Genomic DNA, 22460 nt, shown 5'->3' with positions numbered 1-22460 from the left:
AAGCTACACACGGCCGCCTCGATATCCACTACTATACGCACGAGTCGAAGGCAGAGGAGTTCGTGGACGTCACTTGTGTGCAGTGTTTGGTCGCACGCATGAAGGATGAAGGGAATCGGTGGGCTATTATGGATCGTAGCGGCTCTCTTTCGAGGCCTGACTTTGTAGATACATGATACTTGACTACCCTTTGTTTTGTACTTACTCGGCTGCAATCCATCTCGTGAGTACGGCCCACACGAAAGGTGACTGAGCGGCGACGAACGCTCCTATGACCGGCAAGTTCCTCTGGGTCAAATTCACCATTCGCAAGGGGTGTCTTCCGAAGAGGCCTTTCACTCTTTTTTCACTATCACCTCCTTTTCACTATTTCCGAGGTTGAATGGTCAGAATCACCTTCGTGCGAGGTGAAGGTGACCCCGGGCCGGTCTCACAGTGGCTTCTCCGAGTCTCGTCATTTGTTTTCCTTCATCTCTGAGCACCTTGCTGTCCGACAGTGCAGTGAACGCTGGAGCAGACCGGCTAGAGCTTTGCGGAAACTTGGGTCTCGGTGGCGGTACTACGCCATCTCTCGGACTGCTCAAGGCCGTACGGAAAGCCGTAGCACATACTCCTGCTACTATCGTGGTCAGTCTTATATGGCGATACTACCTCAGTGACGGAGTTAATCTCTACCGGCAGACGATGGTTCGTCCAAGGACGGGAGACTTTTTGTACACGCCAGAGGAATTCAACATCATTCTGGAGGACATCAAGGTCTTCAAACAGGCTGGAGCTCATGGAATCGTGTGTGGCGTATTGAAAGCAGATGGGACGGTAGACGTTGCTCGCACCGAGCGGTAAGTCGTTTCGCTCGCTACCTAAATTGCAATAAAAACAGTCTACGAATTGATGGCATTCATTAGGTTGGTAGCTGAGACAACTCCTCTAGAGTGTAAGCCATGATAAATCAGGCTGGTGGCATGTCATATAACGACGGTACCAGTCTGCTTTCACAGAGCCTTCGACATGACGCGGGACCCATTGGAAGGTAAGTCTACGAGTAATGACTAAGACCGACGTTTGACGCGAAATCTCAAGCCTATAACTCTCTCTCCAACATGGGTAGCCCTATACGCATCTTGACAAGGTAAGTTAAGTCTCTCCTCAGACACGAAAGATCTGCACTGAACGAATGATCAGTGGCCACGGACCAACAGCCCCCGCGTCTTTGGAGACATTACAGACTTTACTTCAAGCTGCAACCGAGAGGAATGCCTCTGACCGGTCTCGAAGAATCACTATCATGCCCGGGTCTGGAGTGAACTCCAAGACCATCCGTGCCTTACTAGAGGCGCTACTCCCATACGATCTCGACGACGTGCATCTAAGCGGAGGGCGTTGGATCGAAGGCAACATGATGCATAGGCGCCCCGACATGGGAATGGGCACTGGAAAAGAGACCGAATGGAATATCTGGCGGACTGACGAAGAAGAGATTCGGTCGGTCAGACGAATATCTGACGAGGTGTGGCGAGAGGTCAGAACGAAGAAAGAGTGATCCTGAACCAGCTATACATGATGCAAGTGTACGTACGCACGCCGAGCTACCGGCAACCATCTGGGACCCAAGATCGTTTGCTTGGAAACGCAGTTGGAATCGGGAAGGTGTCTCGTCACGATCATGAGCGAAGTCTGGTCGAGGGATCACAAAAGCTTCTTTCTCTCTCCCAGCTTCTCCCCGATGCTCCCGACAAAAGTTTGATTTGATGTTTAGCAAAGCAACGCGTAAAATTCGCGTCCTTTCGGCTGCACTCTCCTTTGCTCTTCACAACCATGACCGTCACGTCGACCTCTGTCCAGCGGCAGCCACAGAAGATATGGTGGAGTAATGCCATATTCTTTGTCGGTATACACCTCGCTGCGGTGGCTGGTGTACTCGTTCGGCTTCCATGGACAGTCCGTAAAGAAACACTCATCTTGACGCTCATTGTGTGGCAGAGCTCGTCTTTTGGGTGAGGAATTCCCATTATTTTGCGCGTCAGTTCATTACTCAGAGTCCAACCCAAGTATCACCATAGGCTATCACAGGTGAGGCCAACCAGACTCATAGTGATGCGCGGGAACCGATGTACGTCTGTCAATGCTACGAACAGATTGTATTCCCATCGTGCCTTCCATGCTTCACTTGGTGTTAGATCGGTGCTCGCGATTTTGGGCACGATGGCCATGCAAGGTTCTATAAAGGTTCACTTCCTGCGCATTGTTCATCTTCAACTATTACTTCTTATGCTGATCTCCGTGGTCTACAGTGGTGGTATGTGAATGTTCAGTTGTTCATGATCGCATGAACGTTCACGAAGTTTTGCACAGGTGCTTGAGACATCGTCTGCACCATGTAAGTTCTTATTTGGGTAGATCTATCACCTGTTCTGACTTTCAGTAAAAGCGTTATACAGACGATGACGAGCATGACCCGTATGTCTTCCATCCATTCACTCTGCCACAACATGTCGCTGAATCAAACATTGTCAGATATTCTGCGACTCGAGGTCTTCTTTTCTCACACGTCGGTTGGATATTTTTCAAGGCGAAATACGAACGGATGGACCTAATTGACCGTCAAGACCTTGAGCGCGATCCAGGCGAGTGCCACACCATTCATCGTGTGTGGCCCAAGGCTGAACCATGAGTTACTGGCCAGTTGTTCGCTTTCAACATCGTTATTACAGTAAGATAATCTAGACATGAACATTTTCTGGATATTCACGTTTGGCGCATGACAGTGCCTTTAGCCATATTTTTTGGCTTTTTGCTGCCCCCCCTCCTTGGCTTGATTTGGGCCGATGCATGGGGCGCCTTTATCTGGGGAGGATTAGTTTCGCGACTTCTCAGTGGGTGTTCAGTTCTCAACTTTCGTCTATTTGCCCTTGACCATGAGATGATCATCGCAGTCTGGCACTGTACATTTCTCGTCAACTCGTATGTATATCGCTCTTGATGGGGTTATGAGCATAGCGTACTTACTACTGTTCGCAGCCTCGCGCACTGGGACGGACTACAACCATACACTGATGAGAATACTTCTAGGATGAACTGGGTACGTCTTTTTTTGGGCTTTAAAGCGTACACGGCTTCATGCTGACCGTGAGAGCAGATCCTAGCACTCCTCACCGCCGGGGAAGGGAACCACAACTTCGTGAGTCATCCCGCCTGCCACCTCTTCACAGTGACTGATCATGTACCGCTCCCGCAGCACCATTCCTTCCCGTATGACTTCCGCGCCGGGCCCTCGCCACTAGACTGGGACCCGTCAAAATGGGTGCTCCTGGTATTACACCAGCTTGGCTTTGTCACCGGTCTGCGTAGAGCCCGTTTGGACGAGATCGAGGACGCGAAACTCTTCATGCGCTCGAAGTCCCATGTCACACATCACGATGGATCTTCAGAAAATACTGGTGAGGGCGAGGCGGCCTGGAGTGGTCCGGTGTGGGATGTGGATCAGGTCATGGAATACGCGGAAAATATGGGAACCAAGACCGCGCCATGTTTGATGGTCGTCGATGGGTTTGTGATTGATGCGACAAACTATATGAAGGAACATGTAGGCTCTTTCGCCTTTCATTCTGTGGTCTCGATAGGCTTGATATGAGGCTGACGATTGCATGATCGTAGCCGGGCGGCGCGATGGTACTTCGCAAGTACGCTATCCCTAAGGATAAGACAAAACTTGAAGGCGGACTGTGGCGGGACGCGGGCTGGGCTTTTGCTGGCGGGTTGAATAAACATTCGAGGTCTGCGAAGCGACGATTGGTGGAGATGAGGCTGGCGAGACTGAAGGTTGAGTGACGTGGGGGTATGGCGCATAAGCGCTGATCTTGAATATGCAGACCGTCAGTGGTGCTGTAGCAAAAGTACGGGTAGGATCTCTAACGCGTTGCTGTAGATGTACCAGTGAATGTTATAAGATGGGGTATGGGACTTAAATTCAAGAAAAAAACAAGCAAAACCGCGCAATTTGGTTTTGGTGGACAGCCCTCGTTCGTAGAGAAGACCAGTTTTAGTAGCTGCCCTCCTCGTCCGAGCCGTTATCCTCATCGTCGCTCCCGTTCTCCGAATCATTCCTACTTCCATCCTCATCCTCACTTGTTTCTCCATCACTGTCTATATTCCTCCAACGATAGTCATCCATATCGTCCATATCCTCGTCCCGCTCATCCCACACAACCTCCGGTACAACTTCCCTTAACCGCGCCACATATGCCCTGTCAACCTTGCATCTCTTCATCTCGATACTCTGTATCCCCACACCATAATCCTTCCTCACCGCCAACGCCTCGATTAATAGCTCCGCAAACACTTTCATCTCGAACGCCGCCTCAATCATGATGAGCGTTCGTAGTCCGGGAAACACAAGTTCCTCAAGCATGTGCGGAACATCGAAGAATTTGTCCCTCTCATCCGGATGCTTCAAGAACCTGTGCACAGCAAGTGGAGTCCCCTTGTCGTAGTTCATCGCAGGGGCAGTCTTATTCGTGACGAAGGCGTAGCAGAATGTTCGGAATGAATTGCCTTTGGTGTATAGCCGGTCCACCGAGGGTAGACGGACGTGGTTCTCGATCCACCACGAAGCGTGTTCGAGATCATCGATCGTATCGTCGACAGCGAATGAGGTGACATCGGAGAGAGGAAAAGTGGACAAAATGCCTGCGAGGCTTCGTGCGAGATTACCACGATGCACCGAATCAACGTTCTCGAAGCTGAAGCAGAAACGAGCGCTATCCATTTCGGATTTTGACTCGTTTAGCAGCTGCGGTAACAGAGCGCCCTTGCGATTGCTTGGTTGGGCCTCCGTCCACCCTCCGACGCCCACAAAATTATTATCGGATATGGAGAGCCATTTTAGGTTGACGATGGCGAGGGATTTGATGGGGGCATCGTCTTGTGAGCCATGGCAGAGTTGCGCAAGCATCGGCAAGAGAAGTCGGAGTTCGAAGAGGTGGCCCTCGGAGGCGCCACACGTAATGTGAAGGTGGCGTAGGGAAGGTAGACTGAGATGGGACAAGAAGTAGGCGATAGCCCACACATTATTTTCGATTGGCTCGAGAGCAGCAATTGTGAGTCTGGAGATGTGAACCGTCTGTTTGACTGGCCTGGCACCGAGCGAAGTCAATGAGCCTCCAGACACGAACGCGTGCGGGGCACTGGGTATGGTGTCGTCGAGGAGGAGGCTTTTGAGTTTAGGCATATTCTGCAGCATTGCTGGAAGTTGGGATGAGTTATTAGTGGGTGAAATAACTATTCCGCAGTCCGAGTAACTGTACGTACCAAGGTAGCCTGCAATGTCTGGTCTCATAGAGGGACTCATGTTATGCAACTCGAAATCAACCAAATGTTGGAAGATTGTTAGGTCCCATTTCGCCAGGTAGCATCGCGCGAGCGACACATAGCGAAGCCTGGGTGCAATTCCGTTGAAGGTCGACTCTGTCAGGTACTCCCATGTTGGACCTAGTGTGGTGGATTGCAACGACATACGCTCGAGAAGCGGAGCAGGAGATGACAAGGTTTGAACCAGGGCGTGCAAGTCTTTGCCATTGTGGGTAAGGTCAAGTTCCCTGATGCGTGATAGATGCTGAAGAGCGGCATGGATTGTCTTTACTCGAATAGTCGGTTGGTGCCAATAATCCTCCAAGACAGCGAAAACCTTGAGAGGCGCCTCTTTAGAGCGAGCCAGCATCTCTTGCGTACATTTCAACGACAGAAGATTCAGGTTCGTCCAAAGGGCAGATATATTCAAGGCGACTTCTCTCCAGTACCGGCAGACGTGCGTCAATACAACGCAAGATGGGAGGTCCTTCGAGTTGCCTTCGAGGCATAATCGATACGCCGAGCTACTATCATCGTTCGAATCTACGATATTCACGAAAATCAGGCTTAAAACCTCAGCAGGGAGATTATTGATTGGAGCGCCCCCGAGAGATGCAGAGGAAGTCGCCATGAACAGCCCGATGCTCCGATGTAAACTTGAGAGAAAGCCTCGACCAGATACCGGTTCGTTGCTGCAGGAGGTCGAACAATCTTAGATGGGGTAATCATATATAAGCCTAACGAACTGATTCTCATCGTTCGGTAAGGACTCACCTGCAGTACGCAAATCTGGCTTCTGACAGTAACGAGTCGCCGATAGCCTTCGACAACTCTCCGACAGCGTCCGGTGAAATCGCTGAAAACCCTGATATAAAATCTCCATTAGCAAAACTCATCTCCTATACGGGGTTTAAGAGATTGATCATACTTGCGAACACCTTCACTGTCTCGAGGTCACGAATCGGAATGGTTGCAAGATATCGACAGGCTCAAGCTGGCTTTTGCTTCCGACGACAATTCGCGTTTGTGACGAACCGGCGTGACGAGCGCGTCGGGTCACAAATGGCAAAACTCTCACGCAGTTCAGTGGAAATACGTAGAGCGGGTAAGATGTGGGGATTGACATGCAGGATTGACAGCCGGTTTGATTTCGAAGATGACTAGAGCGGAAAAAATAACCATAGATCTACAGGGGACACCAGTACCATGATCACTTTCTGAGCCGCCTTCCTCCTCCGTAGTACCATCATACACCGTTCTCATCACGATCCATGATCTCCGACTCATTATCCTTAACCTCGCCTCCGTCGCTATCCACATCCAACCAGCGATAGTCTACAACGCCCTCCATATCCATCTCCTTCCCTTCCCATGTAACCACAGGAACGACCTCCCTGAACCTCTCCACGTACGCCACATTGAATCGACCCCCCGTGAACTCTATCCTTTGTATCCCAACTCCAAGCTCCCTCCTCACCACCAACGCCTCGATAAACAGATCCGCAAATTCTTTCACCTCAAATTCAACGTCAACCATCGTGAGAGTTCGCAACCCGGGGAATATGAGGTCCTGGAGAGTGCCCGGAACATCAAAGAACTCCGTCCTCTTCTCCGGATGCTTCATGAATCTGTGCGCGGCGAGTGGGGTTCCTTTATCGAGGTTCATGGCGGGGGCGGTCTTGTTCGTGACGAAGGCGTAGCAGAATGTTCGGAACGCCTCGCGGCCTTTAATGTAGAGCCGGTTCAGCGAAGGAAAGAGGACGTGGGTATCAGTCCACCACGACGCGTGGTGGAGGTCGCCAATAGAGTCGACGGCGAGAAGAAGGATATGAGAGAGGGGGAAAGCGGAGAGAGTGGCTGTGAGATTCCGGGTACCGTTGTCGTCGTCGACCTTCTCGAAACAGAAGCGGAAGCGAGAGTCGTCTGTTTCGGCGCAGTGATTGTTGAATAACTGTGACAAACGAGTGTCCTCGCCGTTGGCCCAGCCCGTGACGGCTACATAGCCGTTCTCACGACTGCTCAAGCCTTCGAGGCCAGCGATGGCGACCGCCCGGATAGGGGGGCTATCCTGTGGCCCATGGAATTGATGCGCTACGATCGGTAAGAGGGACCGAAAATTGCGGAGGTCGCCTTCGGACATGTCAACAGTGATATCGATGTGACATAGGGCAGGTAAAGAGAGGTGGACCAATATATAGGCAATGTCCCAGGCGTTCGATGCAGCCGGGTCGACGGCTTTAATCGACAATCGAGAGAGGTGCGGCATTGTCAGGATTGGTCTATCCATTATTTTGCGTTCAGAAACGAGTTCTTGTGGTAGGGCGGCAAAGGCGTTCACAACGAACAGTCGTTCGAGCTTAGGCATGCCTTTCAACATCGCTGAAAGTTGTAATGGATCGTCATCAGTTTGGACATGTGTCACGAAATCAGGAATTTGGACTCACCGAGATAGCTCACGATGTCAGATCGTCTTGTGACATCGTAGAAGCGGAAATGGACAATGTTTTTCAGAAGCGGCACATCCCAATTTGCGAAATTGCAGCGGGCGAGCAGCAGAGAGCGCAGTTTAGGTGCCACTCCGGCAAATGTAGACCCTGTCAGGCCCTCCAAGGCTAGTCCGGACTTGGAGACTCGCAACGACAGACTCTCCAGAACGGGGGCAGGAGATGTCATCGTTCGGAGTAAATTTGACAAGTCTTGGCTTTTGTGGGTAAGGTCTAGTTCCTGTATATGGGAAACATGCTGTAGAGCAGCCTGAACATCTTTTGATGAAGTAGTCCGATATCGCTGTGCCCATAAACCGTCCATGGCGGCTGCGAATTTCAAGGGTGCCCCTCTGGAGCGCGCTATCATTTCCGCAGAACATCTAGAGGAGGGGAATTCGATTTTCGTCCAGAGCGCTGGACAGTTCAGAACGACTTCTTTCCAGTGCTGACAGACGTGGGTCAAAAGGAAGGATGGTGGCAGACCCCGTTGTCCGGAGCGAAACCTGTCCGAGGATTTCTGCCCGCGCCCGTCAGCGACGACAATAAAGATCTGGATTAGAATCTCGGGAGGGAGTTTGCTGATTGGGGAGACCACGAGAGACGCAGATGAAGTGGCCATAGTTGTCTGGAGCGCTGTTGAGACACGTCAGGTCCCTTCAGGATAGATATTCCCTGAGCTGTTGAGGCTCACCTGGTGATGACTGCAGTAGCTAGAGTCACCGTACTTTCTCGAAACGGGATACACAGTACGGTTGCCACGGAGTTCACGGTCTGTTGACGCGCGTCGCGCGTTCGAGCCATTCTACTGCCCGCCAATCTCTCTGACTGATTTCTGTATCATTCCCTGCTATTATGGAGCGTCATGGAGGATTAGAATGCTCCTGAATGTGTATCCAGCCCTCTCTATGTAACATAAACCGACTTCAGGCGACGAAAGCGCAAAAAGTGCTTTCGGCGGGAAAAAAGACATTTCCGGATCCGGGATGCACCCCGGAGGTGGCCCCCGCAACCCGCATGGGACCCGCCACCCTCCGCCACCGCGCTTCGACTGCTCTTCTTCAAAGTACTTGGTGGACTAGTACTGGCCTCATTGAACTTACTGGGGAAGCTATAGGTAGGTATTCAATTTTTTGATGCATCTATACTCAGACGTAGCTTCAGATTATCATATGTGTGAACGAAGACACTGTTCTGGTTTGTTCACAACAGTCCAGTTGAACTCGCCACCTTAGACTACACTCCCCCGTAACGAGTAATAGATACAATGGATGGGCCGCCTGGCAGGACTCTTTATACGCACAGTGCATCTTCCATTCTTATATATATATATATATATATATATTTCCTGGGTTATTTAATGCGAGGCAGCTACTTAAGTCCTGGATTTGGGCCACAGAGTTCCACACCAATTGAACGAGAGGCCGGAATGGACACCGACGCGGTCTCATTTCCGGCCGACCTCCGGAATGCCCCGGATCTTTTTGGGCTGGCCTTGGGCTGGCCGAAAAGCGATCCCGGGCTCCTGTGATATCAGTTTGCACTCTATGTAGCAGACATGGATTATATAGACTATATGAACTATTCAAAGCATTTCTGGGTTCTCAAATGTGTGAAAGTCAGCGCAGGAGAGGCACAAATCATAGTGTGACATGGCCTGCATTCGAGCAGCTCGAACGCGCGACGCGCGTCAACAGACCGTGAACTCTGTGGCAACCGTATACACAGAGTATCGCGGAGCGGGATCATCGATCAACGCTGATCGATGATCTGTGTCTGTGACAACCGCGTTCGTAACGAGCACGAGTCGAGTGTCGAGCGCGTCGCGTGAGGCGTCACACGTGACCGTGCTGTCACGGAGATCCCACAATAACATTGTTTATTGAGTGGCCCAAACGCGACAACGCCTGAGAGCTTTCCTAGGACAGCGTACTCGCCCCGAAACTGGACTTCCGTCGATGTCGAAGCGAGAACTGGAGAGACTAGCGGTTGTTGTAGACGCAGACGCGCCCCGGGCGAAGCGACGACGGGAAGCGACGATGGACGAGAAGCCGGACGTGGAGATGCTGGACGGGACGCGAGAGGGAGTCAGTGAGGAGCAGAGGGCGGCGGTGCAGGAGCAAGGCTTGAAGTTGTGGCAGACGGTGAAGGATGCGGTGGATAAAGAGTGCGTGGCCGAGCCCGTTCCCGTCCCGGACCTGTAGCTGATTCCTAACAGGGGACGCCTGCTCTCGACCGAGTTCCTTCGTCTTCCTTCCAAACGACAATATGCCCACTACTACACCGTCATCAAGAAACCTGTCTCCCTCGACGAGATTAAGACACAGCTCAGTGCAGGGGAATACACGTCTATAGAGGCCGTGAAGCATGATTTCGACACTTGCTTTCGCAACGCGAAACGGTACAACATAAAGGACAGTCAGATATGGCTCGATGCGAAGGCTCTGCACGTACGTCTCCGTCTTTATAGTGTATCTTCCGGTAGACCTGACCGTACAAGGGGCGCCTGTAGAAAGTCATGGCCAAAGAGTATGCTGAGATCACAGGAGATCACAATGCAGCAGACGAAGGGCACGACGACGATGGTGGAGGACACGAAGGCGAAGAAGAAGTCGCCAACACAGCTGCCTCGGCGGACGAAGGTGGCTCAAAGCACGTCAAGAAGCCTCCGAACTTGACACGGTTGCTCACGAGCAGACTCCAGAAGCTGGTCTCGAAGACGGACGAGAAGTAAGTCTCGAGCTCTTCGCATTGATACCGTCTGTCTTACATTCTATCAGCGGTAACTCTCTTTCGAGCGAATTCATGGAACTGCCAAACAAGAAGCAATGGGCCATCTACTACAAGACCATCCCCAGACCTATGTCCTTTGAGAAGATATTCGTGCGCTTAGGCTGTTCTATTTGATTCATATCGGTCACTCATCATGCGATATGCTTCAGAAACACCTCAAGCGCAAAGAATATCATACCTCTACCGAGTTCGCGAACGATGTGGAACTTATCTTCTCGAACGCCCAACAATTCAACGACGACCATACACCTCTTTGGGAGGCGGCAGAGACTCTGAAGGTGAGTATATTCTCTGCGGTTGCAAACTGTTTCTTACTGACCAGAATTCTATGTAGGGTCATTTCCGTCAGCTTGTATCAGATCTTCCGCCACCATATTCTCTTCCGCAATACGCTTCCTCTAAACCCACTGGTGGTGCCGGTAAGATCAAGCTGAGATTGCCCGCTCATAATCCTGGAGCATCCTCCGTCCCTGCGGCAGGACCGAACCCAGGCGCTCCCACTCCTACGACCGTGAAGAGTCCAATGGTTCTCAAGGTTCCCTTGAAGAACGGTGCCTCTATAGCTCCCACAACCCCGGCCCAAGCAGTGGCATCGTCTTCATCCATGGCCCAAACTCCTGCCCCTTTCGCGCCCAAGCCCGCACAATCCATGACTCTCCCAGCTGCTCCTTTCACAGCCGCTCCCACTGCACCTCCCCAACCCACGCCACACACGCCTCGACCAACGCAAACGTTCGCCAGTTCAACCCCAAGCTACATTCAATATCCTACATCAGCCTTCCAACAGCCGGCTTCTACTCCCGCACCGTCAGCGGCACCCACACCTGCACTTCCGCCGATACAGACCCCTATCCCGGCACCGCCCATGGCTTCATTGCCTGCTATTCCACGATCGACCGTCACACCACATTCTATGTCCCACTCACCGGCACCTTCTGGCTCTCAACAGTCACAGCATCCACTCAAGTCCTTGTCGTTGACTATTAAACCTGTGGGGCGGAAGCTTGATCTGGATTATCTCGACGGAGTGAGGGTTTGGTCGTTACGACTAGTCCCGGGAGAGATGGGTCTCAAGATCGGAAATGTGGCTTACCTCGACGATGAGGAAGAAGAGAGCAGTGACGACGCAGGCATGGAGCATGAGGAAGAGGAGGAAGAGGAGGAGGAAGAAGAAGAAGAGGCGGATCAGGGAATGAGTGGAAGAGGTCCAGGCCGCGGACGTGGTGGTACAGACGGTCGAAACGGCGGCGGAGTCAGAATTAAAGACGGCGTGAAGTTGCCCCCGAAACGTGTACCACCGCCGATGCAAGTTCGTCTCGACAAGACCGTCGTCAGAGCCAGTGGAGAGAACGAAGATAATTGGGATATCGAGGTACCCATAGGCTCGCATATCTTGGAACTGGGGGAGAAGGGCGGGGCTGTGTGGAAGGTTTATATCCAGAGGATGTGAGCTTTCGAGCATTGTTTTTTGGAGCCTGCCTGTGTTACTGGCCATGGCCCTTTTTCTTGAGGTTGTCTTTGCGCACTGTATGAACCATCTGGAACATTTCATTATCCTGATACACGGCGGCAATCAGATCGTATCGTACATTATCACATTCCTATACCGCTATGAAGTTGTTATTACTTGTCGTCGGTGTTGGCAACGTGTGTGTGAGCTCGGCGTGGACGCCCTTTCTTCTCTCACATAGATGCTGGCTGCAGGGTGTGAGCGGTAGTCAGTCATGACATTGCGCAAATTTGCGTCGCACATCCGGCGGCGCTCGGTGAATCTACGTACTTCCGTCTAAATACAAGTTAAGCTCAAGCAAGCGTACCAAAGCATATAGTACGAGGTGAAGCTAAGTAGCGAACTGTAGCGTAGAACAGACGCCAGTCCGTAACAGGCCTGCCATGGTGTGCGGGCAGCTTGGTAAGTAGATAGAACTGGAAGTAGGCGGTACAGGGGATGAAAGGGAGGCACGAGAGTATGCCGGGCATAGGAAGAGATTGCGAAACGAAAGAAATGAAGACAAGAAGTGGGTGGTTGAAGATGAAGGGCGGCACGAGAGTATGCCAGGCATAGACGAGATTTCGGAACGAGGAGAATAGAGACGAGATTGCGAAAATAATGAAATAGAGACAAGATTGCGAAAAGAACGAGATAGAGACGAGAGAAAGAAAGGAGAAAGCATAGCAGTAAACTTCAAATCATCCACGCCTCGTCATGACGATCCTACAGTGCGAAGGGCCTCCATGCCGGTTTGGAACAAGAGGGAAGAAAGATAAGGAGTGATGTCTCGAACTCACAATATCCCCTTTGAATTGTCGCGATCCTTGGACTTATAGTCGGGCAGATCTAGCAGCAACCAGGGCGTCCCCCGTCTGCTGGTAGATCTGCCCGACAGGCCTGCGCGATAGTCCAAATCGGCATCGGCCACGAAGTGATATTCGGTGATGAACCGGTGGACGGATGCAAGTCTTGAACAGAGCGCTGGAGGAAGAACTTCGTCGACCTGGTAATATCGTATCGAGCCCTGATCTTGAGCCAGGCTATCGAGGACCTGATAGTTCTTCAGCCGTCCGAACTCGTCCTCCTTCACCCATCAACTTCACCTCGAATGCCTCTCTCGGCATATCCTCCTCTACCTCGTCCGCCCGAGGACTTGCTAGTTCTTCGGCCGTCCGAGCTCGTCCGCCTTCACCAATCAGCTTCGCATCTAACGCCTCTCTGAACATATCCTCCTCCACCTCGTCCGCCCACGACCTCGCAGTCGGACTCCAGAACATCGGGAACCGTTCCGGAAGAAGTCTCGCGGCGAGCCAATTCTGGCCTTTGGAATGGGCAGCGTGAGCAGCGTCCCAGAGCTCGCGGTAGGTACCAGGTTTCTTGAGCGGTGCGTAAGGGACTCTTGGGCGTGGGGGACGGGCAGGGAGTGTTGGCAAGAGGGAAGTTGGAGCTATTGGGGCTGGAGCTGAAGAGAGAGCAGTTGGAATTGTCGAAGCTGGAGCCGAAGAGATGGCAGGAGTCGTAGCGTTCGACTTTGGGTGGAAGTCCCAGTCGTCTGCGTCGCCGTCGCCGTCGTCGTCTTCGTCGAAGTCGGATTCATCTGCGTCATAGGCAATCTGCCGGGCAGGCAGAAGCTTTGATAAGATTTCGTCCGCTTCGTCTGCTGAAATGGGTCCAACAGGGGAAGATTCGACAGTAGGGCAATGGTCGGACAGGGGCGAGTCTAATGTACTAGCACACAAAGAGTAAGGTTGGATTAGATTATTGTCCATGACCAACAAGATGTACCAGTTCAGCTTACCAGATCGCCTGCGCTCATAGAAGAAGTCTGATCGAAAATCAGGAGGCGTCCGTCTTCGAAACTCGACCCTATTGACGGGACGGGGTGCGTCCGTGGTTTCCTCTACTTCGCTGTCTTCAGTGTCGTCCAACGGAGCCAGGAAGACAGATCGAAGGTCTGGAAGAGACATGCGTCTTGAACGGTCGTTCATATAAACGGGGTGATACACAATGGGTTGTGCATCCGAGGCGTCGTCTTCATCGCTGCCGTCAATGTTGTTCACCTCACTGTCATGGACAGATGCGAATGGTTCCTCGAAATCGATCTTTCTGAAACGAGACGGGGAGGAGACGGAGGGTAAGGCGCCGCTAGCAGGCGATGCCTGGAACACGGAATCGCGGCCAGAGGATGGGTTCTCTTGTTGTGTTTGAGGAGGGCTTTCCGTGTATGCAGAGCGGACGCGCGTGTCCTTCTGGATATTTTGAGACGCGGTCAGTATTGAAAATTAAATGAAATTACAATTACTCACGGATGATACGCTGGTATCTTTCTCGGACTCTCTTGAAGCGAAACGATCCTCAAATCCGCGGAAGCCAGGGAACAGTGTGGATGAAGAGTTGTCGGTCGTAGTTGTGGGTTGCTTATCGACAGGGGATGCGGATGCCGATTCGGATGCAAACAGGGCCTCAATGTCAATCTTCATACCCGTCAACGCGGTCTCAGGCCTCGGCATAGGATCAACGGCGGTCGCAAGTGTTTGCGGAGGAAGTCTCGTGGAGGAGTTATGGGCAGGAGACTTCGCTGTCACCGAGCGCTCGAGCATGTCGTACAGCCGGTCGGTCTCGTGGTTTCCTGTCGAAGGGACACCTCCACGGTGCACCATCTCATACCCACCAGGAGAGGAAGCATCGACGTCCTGAGCGTCCAATTTATCTGCATCGATGTTGTCGAGATTGGCGACCGAGTCTGGCGTGAGAGCCGAAGGCCTGGGAAGGTCGGGCGTGGTGATGGCGATGATGTCGGACGAAGTGGAGCCTGGGGTGCTGGATGCTGTGGAAGGGGGGATAGAGCTGTCCTCGGGTTCGTCTGGCGTGGGAGGTGTCGAGCCTGAGTCCTCGCTTTGCTGAACGGCCGTCTCGTGCGAAGAGGTCGTGATGGGGGCGTGCGTGGGGATCATCGAGGGCATTGGCGAGAGCGAGGGCGAGGGCGGGGGCGGGGTCGAATCGCGAGTGGGGTCACCAGATACCAATACATTGACTACCACGTCTCCAACCTCGGCAGCCATATCATGATATTCCTCGAGAGGTTCCTCGAAGTATTCGCGATCGCCCAGGCTCTCGATGGGTGCTGTTACGCTCGACGGAATTTGGCCGTATGTCTTGAATCCAACCAGGGCATTGAGCTCCAATTCGCGTGCATTCTGTACGAAAGCGGGCATTAAGAAAAGGTCGACAAATAATATATGGTAAAATGGACACGCACATCATCGAAATCGTTCAGACACGTCGTCGCGTCGCGAGAGATGTGGACGACGCGTAGGGGGATGCTGTTGCCTTTACGCGACGAGGGTTTACGGGTTCTGTGGTGGGGCGAGGTGACAGCGACGTTTCGTGACACCTGAATGTGAATGGCGTCGATCTGAGGATGGTGTCAGAGGCGTCGACCGGGATGTGCACAGTGGACAGAGAGTGACACGCTATCAGCAAGCTTGCACGTCGCACGATGTGAAGACCAACTCACCCTCGTACTGAGGTGTTCATCAATGCGCCCCAAAAAAAGTTCCGCCAGTCTTTCATCATCGATGTGAGTGAAGAGGATTAGCACCTATGGACCAAGAACAGCACATTGTGAGCATGGCGCCACACTGACACCCGCCACCCGCCACCCGAGACCCACGAATGAGGAACGAAAAGAGAATCGGACTTACGATAGCCAGAACAATGGCCGCCATGGTGGGGATGAACACGACCTGGAACGACAGCGAGTCCGTCAAGTCCGAACGTTGATACCAAAAGCCGGACATGTCGAGGACCGGGATGAAGTCTGCGATGGGGAGCAGGGGCAGAGAATCTGTAGCGCCGGAGAGGAGGCCGATGAAGTTGGTGACGGGGGAGAGAGTCTTGGTGAAGTCAAAGGGAAGGCTGTTGAGTATCGGTGTCGTGACAAACGCGAGCTGCGAGAGCCATAAGATTAGGTGGTAGAGCAACTGCATCGTTGCAGCCTCGAAGTGAGTTGAGGATCGGAGTGGACCAGTGATTAATCGTGTGTCGCGTTGTGGGCGATGATTGTACTGAAGCAAGAGATAAACAAGCAAGCAGAGCAGACAAAAGAGCTTCTTATATATCGGTGGCGCGCGGGACCGCAACGAGTGGCGCGCAACAATGCAGGGATAAATAAGCGCCCACGTTGCTTTCCGAAAAGGGAAATAATTAGGGAGAACCCAGTCAAAGTGAACGGCTGTGCGTTCGACCAGATTCCGAAAGATTCCTAGCCATGCTGAGCATAAAGGTCGCGCTATCAATCCGCGTCCAAAAGGAGAACAAGAAAAGAAAGAGAAGGCTTCGTTCCCGACGAAAAGCGGGTCTGATTGCGATGATGCGGCTGCGGGTGAGCCCTCCCCTGTGAGATAATGTCAGAGACCTGGCGAAAGAATCATATTTCAGCGGTTAATCCTTGCTGCCAAAGACTCACTGTGTATTGGGGAGGTATCAGGAGAACAGAGACTGGGAGGAGACGACTTACTCTGCCGAGTTTTCACCCCGGCTGATGAACTGCATGTCGTGAACAGCCAACTTCACTCATATTTAATTGTTGGGTAAAAAGTGGAATTACCATTCTGGCATGCTACGCTTTACCTGTGTCCACGACAGACAAAGGGTAGCTGTAGTTTTTCATGGGATGAAGGAGAGAGCTCACAGGCTTGCGGCAATTACCGAAGCCAGATTCCATGTACCTACTGTTTGAGCCTGTTTGAACGCGTCAACGTCACCATCACAGACTTTGACATTGACACCCCCAGTTTCGTGGGCTGCATCAGCAACGACAATCATCAGATACAAATCGCCATAATAATACATCTAGAATACACGCGACAACATCTTGACTTCTATCAACAAAGCGTCGTGAACGGGCATCTATACGGAAGGACCGAAACCGTGGCTGCAGCGTATGGGCGATAGTCAGTCTTGCCATTGCGCAAATTTGCGTCGCACATCCGGCGGCGCTCGGTGAATCTACGTACTTCCGTCTAAATACAAGTTAAGCTCAAGCAAGCGTACCAAAGCATATAGTACGAGGTGATGCTAAGAAGCGAACTGTAGCGTAGAACAGACGCCAGTCCGCAACAGGCCCGCCATAGTGTGCGGGCAGCTTGGTAAGTAGACAGGACCGGAAGTGGGTGGTACAGGAGATGAAAGGGGGCACGAGAGTATGCCGGGCATAGGACAAGACTGCCGAATGAAAGAGATAGAAACGAGATTGTGAAAAGAGAGGCATAAGGACGAGATTACGAAAAGAAAGAAATAGACACGAGATTGCGAAAAGAAAGAGATAGAGACGAGAAGAAGAAAGGAGAAAATCTAGCAGCAAACATCAAACCATCCACGCCTCGTCATGACAGTCGTGTAGTCCGAAGGGCATCCATACCGAGTTGGAACAACAGGGAAGAAAGATGAGGAGTGATGTGTCGAACTCACAATGTCCCCTTTGAATCGTCGCGATCCTGGACTTATAGTCAGGCAGATCTAGCAGCAATCAGGGCGTCCCCCGTCTGCTGGTAGATCTGCCCGACAGGCCTGCGCGATAGTCCAAATCGGCATTGTCCACGAAGTGATATCCGGCGACGAATCGGTGGACGGGTGCAGAGTGGTGATGGAAGAACTTCGTCGACTTCTTGGCCATATCATCTCGAGCCCTGATCTTGAGCGAGGCTATCGAGGACTTGCAAGTTCTTCAGCCGTCCGACCTTGTCCTCCTGGACCCGTCAGCTTCGCCTCCAATGCCTCTCTCGGCATACCCTCTTCCACCTCATCCGCCACGACCTCGCAGTCGGACTCCAAACCATCGGGAACCGATGCTAGTTCTTCGGCCGTCAGAACTCGTCCGCCTTCACCAATCAGCTTCGCATCTAACGCCTCTCTGAACATATCCTCCTCCACCTCGTCCGCCCACGACCTCGCAGTCGGACTCCAGAACATCGGGAACCGTTCCGGAAGAAGCCTTGCAGCGAGCCAAGTCTGGCCTTTGGAATGGGCAGCGTGTGCAGCGTCCCAGAGTCCGGAGAAAGTGCCAGGTTTCTTGAGCGGTGTGTAAGGGATTCTTGGGCGTGGGATACCGGCAGGAAGTGTCGGAGAGAGGGAAGTTGGAATTGTCGAGGCTGGAGCTGGGGAGGGGGCAGTTGGAATTGTCGGAGCTGGATCTGAAGAGATAATAGGAGCTGGAGGGATGAAGGGAGTTGCACCGTCCAAATTTGGATGGAAGTCCCAGTCGTCCGCGTCGTCGTCGTCGTCTTCAAAGTCAGACTCATCTGCGTCATAGTCGATCTCGTGGGCGGGAAGAAGCTTTGACAAGATTTCGTCCCTTTCGTCTTCCGAGATGGGCCCAGCAGAGGAAGATTCGAGGCTAGGGTCAGGGTGATGGTCGGATAGTGGCGAGTCTAATGTGCTAGCAAACAAAGAGTAAGGTTGGATTAGATTACTGCCCATGACCAACAAGATGTATTAGTTCAGCTTACCAGATCGCCTGCGCCCAAAGAAGAAGTGGGATCGAAAATCGAGAGGCGTGCGTTCTCGAAACACGACTCTATTGACGGGCTGATCTTCGCTGTCGTTAGTGTCATCTAACTCGGCCAGGAAGACCGATCCCAGATCTGGGAGAGACGGGCGTCTTCGAAGGAGATTCACATCGACGGGATGGTACACGGAAGGTGTGATTGGAGCGGGAGACGGTTGTGCGTCCGAGTTGTTGTCTTGCTTTTCACCGTCAGTTGCGTCTGTTTTTCTGTCACGTTCAGAGGCAGACAGTTCCTCGATAGTGATCGATTTGAAACCCGGCGGGTGGGGTCCGGAGGATAGGGCGTCGCTGGCAGGCGATGCATCGGGCGCGGAGTCGAGACCATGGGCTGGATTCTCTTGACGTTGCCTCCGCGGAGTGGTCGGGGCGTCCGGGGGGCTCAGGGGCCTGATGATTTCAGAGCTGTCCGTATGCGGAAGGCTGACGCTTTGACCGCTAGAGGGAGAGCTCGAGTCCGTCTGTATATTTTGAGGGGCTGTCAGTATTGGAATTAAATAAAATTACGATGTACTTACGGATGATGTGCTGGCATCTTTCTCAGACTCCCTTGAAGCGAAATGGTCCTCAGATTCGCGGTGGCCAGGGAACAGAGCTGACAAAAACTTGTTGGTCGAAGTAGCCGTAGGTTGCTCATTGGTAGGGTGTGCAGGTGCGGATGAGAGAAGGGCCTGAATGTCAATCTTCATACCCGTGAACTCGGGGCCAGGCCCGGGCATAGTGGGATCAATGGCGGTCGTGAGCATCCTCACAGGAGGTACCGTGGAGGAGTCATGGCCAAGAGACTTCGCTGCCGCCGAGCGCATGAGCATGCCTGCCGGTCGGTCGATATCGGGGCTGCCTGTCGAAGGCACGACTACGTCGTGCACCATCTCATTCCCTCCAGTAAAGCAAGCGTTGACGTCCTGGGTGTCCAGTTCATCTCCATCGACGTTCTCGAGATTGGCGACCGCGTCTGGTGCGAGAACCGAAGGCGTGGGGAGGTCGGGCGTGGTGGTGGCGATGATGTCGGACGAAGTGGAGTCTGGGGTGCTGGCTGCTGTGGAAGTGGGGATAGAGTCGCCCTCGGTTTCGCCTGGCGTGGTAGGTGTCGAGCCTGGGTCCTCGCTTTGCTGAACGGCCGTCTCGTGCGAAGAGGTCGTGATGGGGGCGAGCGTGGTGATCACTGAGGGCGTCGGCGAGGGCAAGGGCAAGGGCGGGGGCGTGGTCGAATCGGGAGTGGGGACACCAGATACCAATACGTTGACTACCACTTCGACCTCGGAAGCCATGTCACGATATTCCTCGAGAGGTTCCTCGAAGGATTCGTGATGACCCAGGCTCTCGATAGGTGCCGTGACGTTCGACGGAATTTGGCCGTATGTCTTGAATCCGACCAGGGCATCGAGCTCCAATTCGCGCGCATTCTGTACAAAAGCGGTCATTCAGAAAAGGGATATGAAGTACAGATAGCCAAAAGGACACGCACCTCATCGACATGGTTCAGACACGTCGTCGCGTCGCGAGAGATCTCGACGACGCGTAGGGGGACGCTGTTGCCTTTACGCGACGAGTGTTTACGGGTTCTGCGGTGGGGCGAGACGACAGCAACGTTTTGTGACACCTGAATATGAATGGCGTCGATCTGAGGATGGTGTCAGAGGCATCGACGGGGATGTGTGCAATGAGCAGAGAGCCAATCGCTGTCAGCAAGCTTGCACGTCGTACGATGTGAAGACCAACTCACCCTCGTACTGAGATGTTCATCAATGCGCCCCAGAAAAAGTTCCGCTAATCTTTCATCGTCGATGTGAGTGATGAGGAGTAGCACCTATGGACCAACAACAGCACACTGTGAGTATGGCGCCACACTGACACTCGCCACACAGACACCCGCCACCCGACACCCGACACCCAAGAATGAGGAATGAAAAGATAATCGAACTCACGATAGCCAGAACGATGGCCGCCATGGTGGGGATGAATGCAACTTGGAACATCAGCAACTCCTCTAAGTCCGAACGTTGATACCACAAGCCAGACATATTGAGGACGGGAAAGAGGTCTGCGATGGGGAGCCGGGGGAGAGAGTCTGTAGCGCCGGAGAGGAGGCCGATAAAGTTGGTGGCGGGGGAGAGTGTCTTGATGAGTTCGAAGGGGAAGCTATTGAGCATTGGCGTTGTCACCAATGCGAGATATGAAAGCCAGAGTATGATCTGGCCGAGGAGGAGCATCTTTGCTGCCTCGAAGTGAGTTATGTATGGATCGGAGTTGACAAGTGATTAATCGTGTGTCGCGTTGTGGGCGAGATGATTGTACTGAAGCAAGAGATAAACGCAGAGCAGACAAAAGAGCTTCTTATATATCGGTGGCGCGCGGGACCAATAGCAACGAGTGGCGCGCACAATGCAGGGATAAATAAGCGCCCACGTTGCTTTCCGAAAAGGGAAATAATTAGGGAGAACCCAGTCAAAGTGAACGGCTGTGCGTTCGACCAGATTCCGAAAGATTCCTAGCCATGCTGAGCATAAAGGTCGCGCTATCAATCCGCGTCCAAAAAGAGAACAAGAAAAGAAAGAGAAGCCATCGTTCCCGACGGAAAGCGAGTCTTGAGTACAATAGTGCCGTCTAATGATGAGCCCTCCCCTGTGAGATAATATCAGAAACCTGTCGAAAGAATCATATTTCAGCGGTTAATCCTTGCTGCCAAAGACTCACTGTGTATTGGGGAGGTATCAGGAGAACAAAAACCGGGAAGAGATGACTTGCTCTGCCGAGTTTTCACCCCGGCTGATGAACTGTATGTCGTGAACAGCTAACTTCACTCATGTTTAATTGTTGGCTAAGAGATGGAATTACCATTCTGGCATGCTACGCTTCACCTGTGTCCACGACAGACAGTGGGTAGCTGTATGTTTTCATGGGGATGAAGAAAAGAGCTCACAGGCTTGCGGCCATTACCGAAGCCACCAGATTCTGCCCACTGTTTGAGCCTGTTTGAGCGCGTCAACGTCATCAGAGACTTGAACATTCCTTCCCCCAGTTTCGTGGGCTGCATCAGCAACGACAACGAACAAATACATGTCGCCATAATAATACATCTAGAGTACACGCGACAACATTTTGACTTCCATCAACAAAGCGTCATGACCGAGCATCTATACGGAAGGACCGAAACCGCCCTTCTTCTTCATCAACTCTTCCTCCTCCGCATGCAGCTCCTTGTCGATCTTCGCGCCCCTTGATGGCTCGTTACCGTGACGCTCAGCTGGAGCGGTATGGTCCTCGACGGACACCCGTGATGGCTTCTCGTCTTGTGCTTGCTTTTCTGCAGCGGCGAGAGTATTTGCTAGGCTGCGCTGGTCCCTAAATTTCACCGACAATGGAGGATGTCGTTAGAGAGAGTCGCACACGGGTTACGGAGGGAAGTAACATACTTGGAGTCGAGGACATTATGGGAGTTCTGCTGGCCCCCTTCGAAGGCGGGCTGGACATCCTGCTGACCTTTGCTCGTCCTGTGAGGGAAGTTGATGTCGTTCGACAACACCCGGTTGTCCAAAAAGAGAACATACCTCTGGTCGCCGTCGTTGTACACCTGAGAGTTACCGACATTGGATTGCATGGCTCCGGAAGACATAGTGGGTGCGGTGGATTGTTGTGGGTGTTGTGGGTTTGTTTGAAAGTGTGTTTGGTACGTGAAGTTGGAAGCGAGGATGAGCGGCACTTTGGTCTGTCATTTTATAGTAGAACGGAGACTGGCGTCGATGACGGGTGGTGTTTGTGATGTCATCCCGACGCAATT

General features: G+C 52.5%; 7 protein-coding genes across 7 annotated transcripts; 3 read left to right on the top strand and 4 right to left on the bottom strand.

The window, feature by feature from the left end:
* The first annotated feature begins 501 nt into the window (after positions 1–501).
* Positions 502–1732, top strand: STEHIDRAFT_90226 (uncharacterized protein). Its single transcript, XM_007298297.1, has 6 exons — positions 502–627; positions 682–839; positions 906–934; positions 986–1030; positions 1081–1129; positions 1183–1732. Exons 2-6 carry the CDS (start codon positions 685–687, stop codon positions 1538–1540), a joined length of 636 nt encoding a protein of 211 aa, XP_007298359.1. The 5' UTR covers positions 502–627; positions 682–684; the 3' UTR covers positions 1541–1732.
* Positions 1733–1743: 11 nt separating this feature from the next.
* Positions 1744–6327, top strand: STEHIDRAFT_144136 (uncharacterized protein). Its single transcript, XM_007299081.1, has 16 exons — positions 1744–1994; positions 2050–2070; positions 2136–2226; positions 2348–2377; positions 2429–2457; positions 2515–2624; positions 2684–2710; positions 2766–2873; positions 2934–2961; positions 3019–3079; positions 3137–3178; positions 3236–3583; positions 3655–5241; positions 5308–6057; positions 6121–6211; positions 6275–6327. The coding sequence occupies exons 1-13, from the start codon at positions 1816–1818 to the stop codon at positions 3826–3828; spliced, it is 1248 nt and encodes a 415-aa protein (XP_007299143.1). The 5' UTR covers positions 1744–1815; the 3' UTR covers positions 3829–5241; positions 5308–6057; positions 6121–6211; positions 6275–6327.
* Positions 6328–6592: 265 nt separating this feature from the next.
* Positions 6593–8451, bottom strand: STEHIDRAFT_127627 (uncharacterized protein; the record flags this gene model as incomplete). Its single annotated transcript, XM_007299080.1, has 2 exons — positions 6593–7725; positions 7791–8451. The coding sequence occupies 2 exons, from the start codon at positions 8449–8451 to the stop codon at positions 6593–6595; spliced, it is 1794 nt and encodes a 597-aa protein (XP_007299142.1).
* Positions 8452–9787: 1336 nt separating this feature from the next.
* On the top strand, positions 9788–12225 carry STEHIDRAFT_71989 (Bromodomain-containing protein; the record flags this gene model as incomplete). Its single annotated transcript, XM_007298142.1, has 6 exons — positions 9788–9996; positions 10048–10279; positions 10342–10559; positions 10610–10712; positions 10772–10900; positions 10957–12225. 6 exons carry the CDS (start codon positions 9788–9790, stop codon positions 12070–12072), a joined length of 2007 nt encoding a protein of 668 aa, XP_007298204.1. The 3' UTR covers positions 12073–12225.
* A 682-nt stretch (positions 12226–12907) lies between these two features.
* STEHIDRAFT_165076 (uncharacterized protein) lies at positions 12908–16500 on the bottom strand (the record flags this gene model as incomplete). Its single annotated transcript, XM_007299079.1, has 7 exons — positions 15819–16500; positions 15632–15715; positions 15374–15529; positions 14421–15311; positions 13913–14363; positions 13218–13834; positions 12908–13165 (listed from the first exon to the last, which is right to left on the bottom strand). Exons 1-7 carry the CDS (start codon positions 16101–16103, stop codon positions 12908–12910), a joined length of 2742 nt encoding a protein of 913 aa, XP_007299141.1. The 5' UTR covers positions 16104–16500.
* A 1144-nt stretch (positions 16501–17644) lies between these two features.
* Positions 17645–20892, bottom strand: STEHIDRAFT_152180 (uncharacterized protein; the record flags this gene model as incomplete). Its single annotated transcript, XM_007299078.1, has 7 exons — positions 17645–17820; positions 17907–18545; positions 18624–19140; positions 19198–20085; positions 20148–20303; positions 20406–20489; positions 20608–20892. 7 exons carry the CDS (start codon positions 20890–20892, stop codon positions 17645–17647), a joined length of 2745 nt encoding a protein of 914 aa, XP_007299140.1.
* Positions 20893–21816: 924 nt separating this feature from the next.
* STEHIDRAFT_47218 (uncharacterized protein) lies at positions 21817–22280 on the bottom strand (the record flags this gene model as incomplete). Its single annotated transcript, XM_007297982.1, has 3 exons — positions 21817–22024; positions 22096–22173; positions 22231–22280. The coding sequence occupies 3 exons, from the start codon at positions 22278–22280 to the stop codon at positions 21817–21819; spliced, it is 336 nt and encodes a 111-aa protein (XP_007298044.1).
* Positions 22281–22460: the final 180 nt, after the last annotated feature.

The sequence above is a fragment of the Stereum hirsutum genome (assembly GCF_000264905.1).
Source record: "Stereum hirsutum FP-91666 SS1 unplaced genomic scaffold STEHIscaffold_1, whole genome shotgun sequence".
In the NCBI taxonomy this organism is placed as follows: domain Eukaryota; kingdom Fungi; phylum Basidiomycota; class Agaricomycetes; order Russulales; family Stereaceae; genus Stereum; species Stereum hirsutum.
Note: the sequence above shows the minus strand (reverse complement) of the source record. Positions and strands in the feature narration are given on the sequence as shown.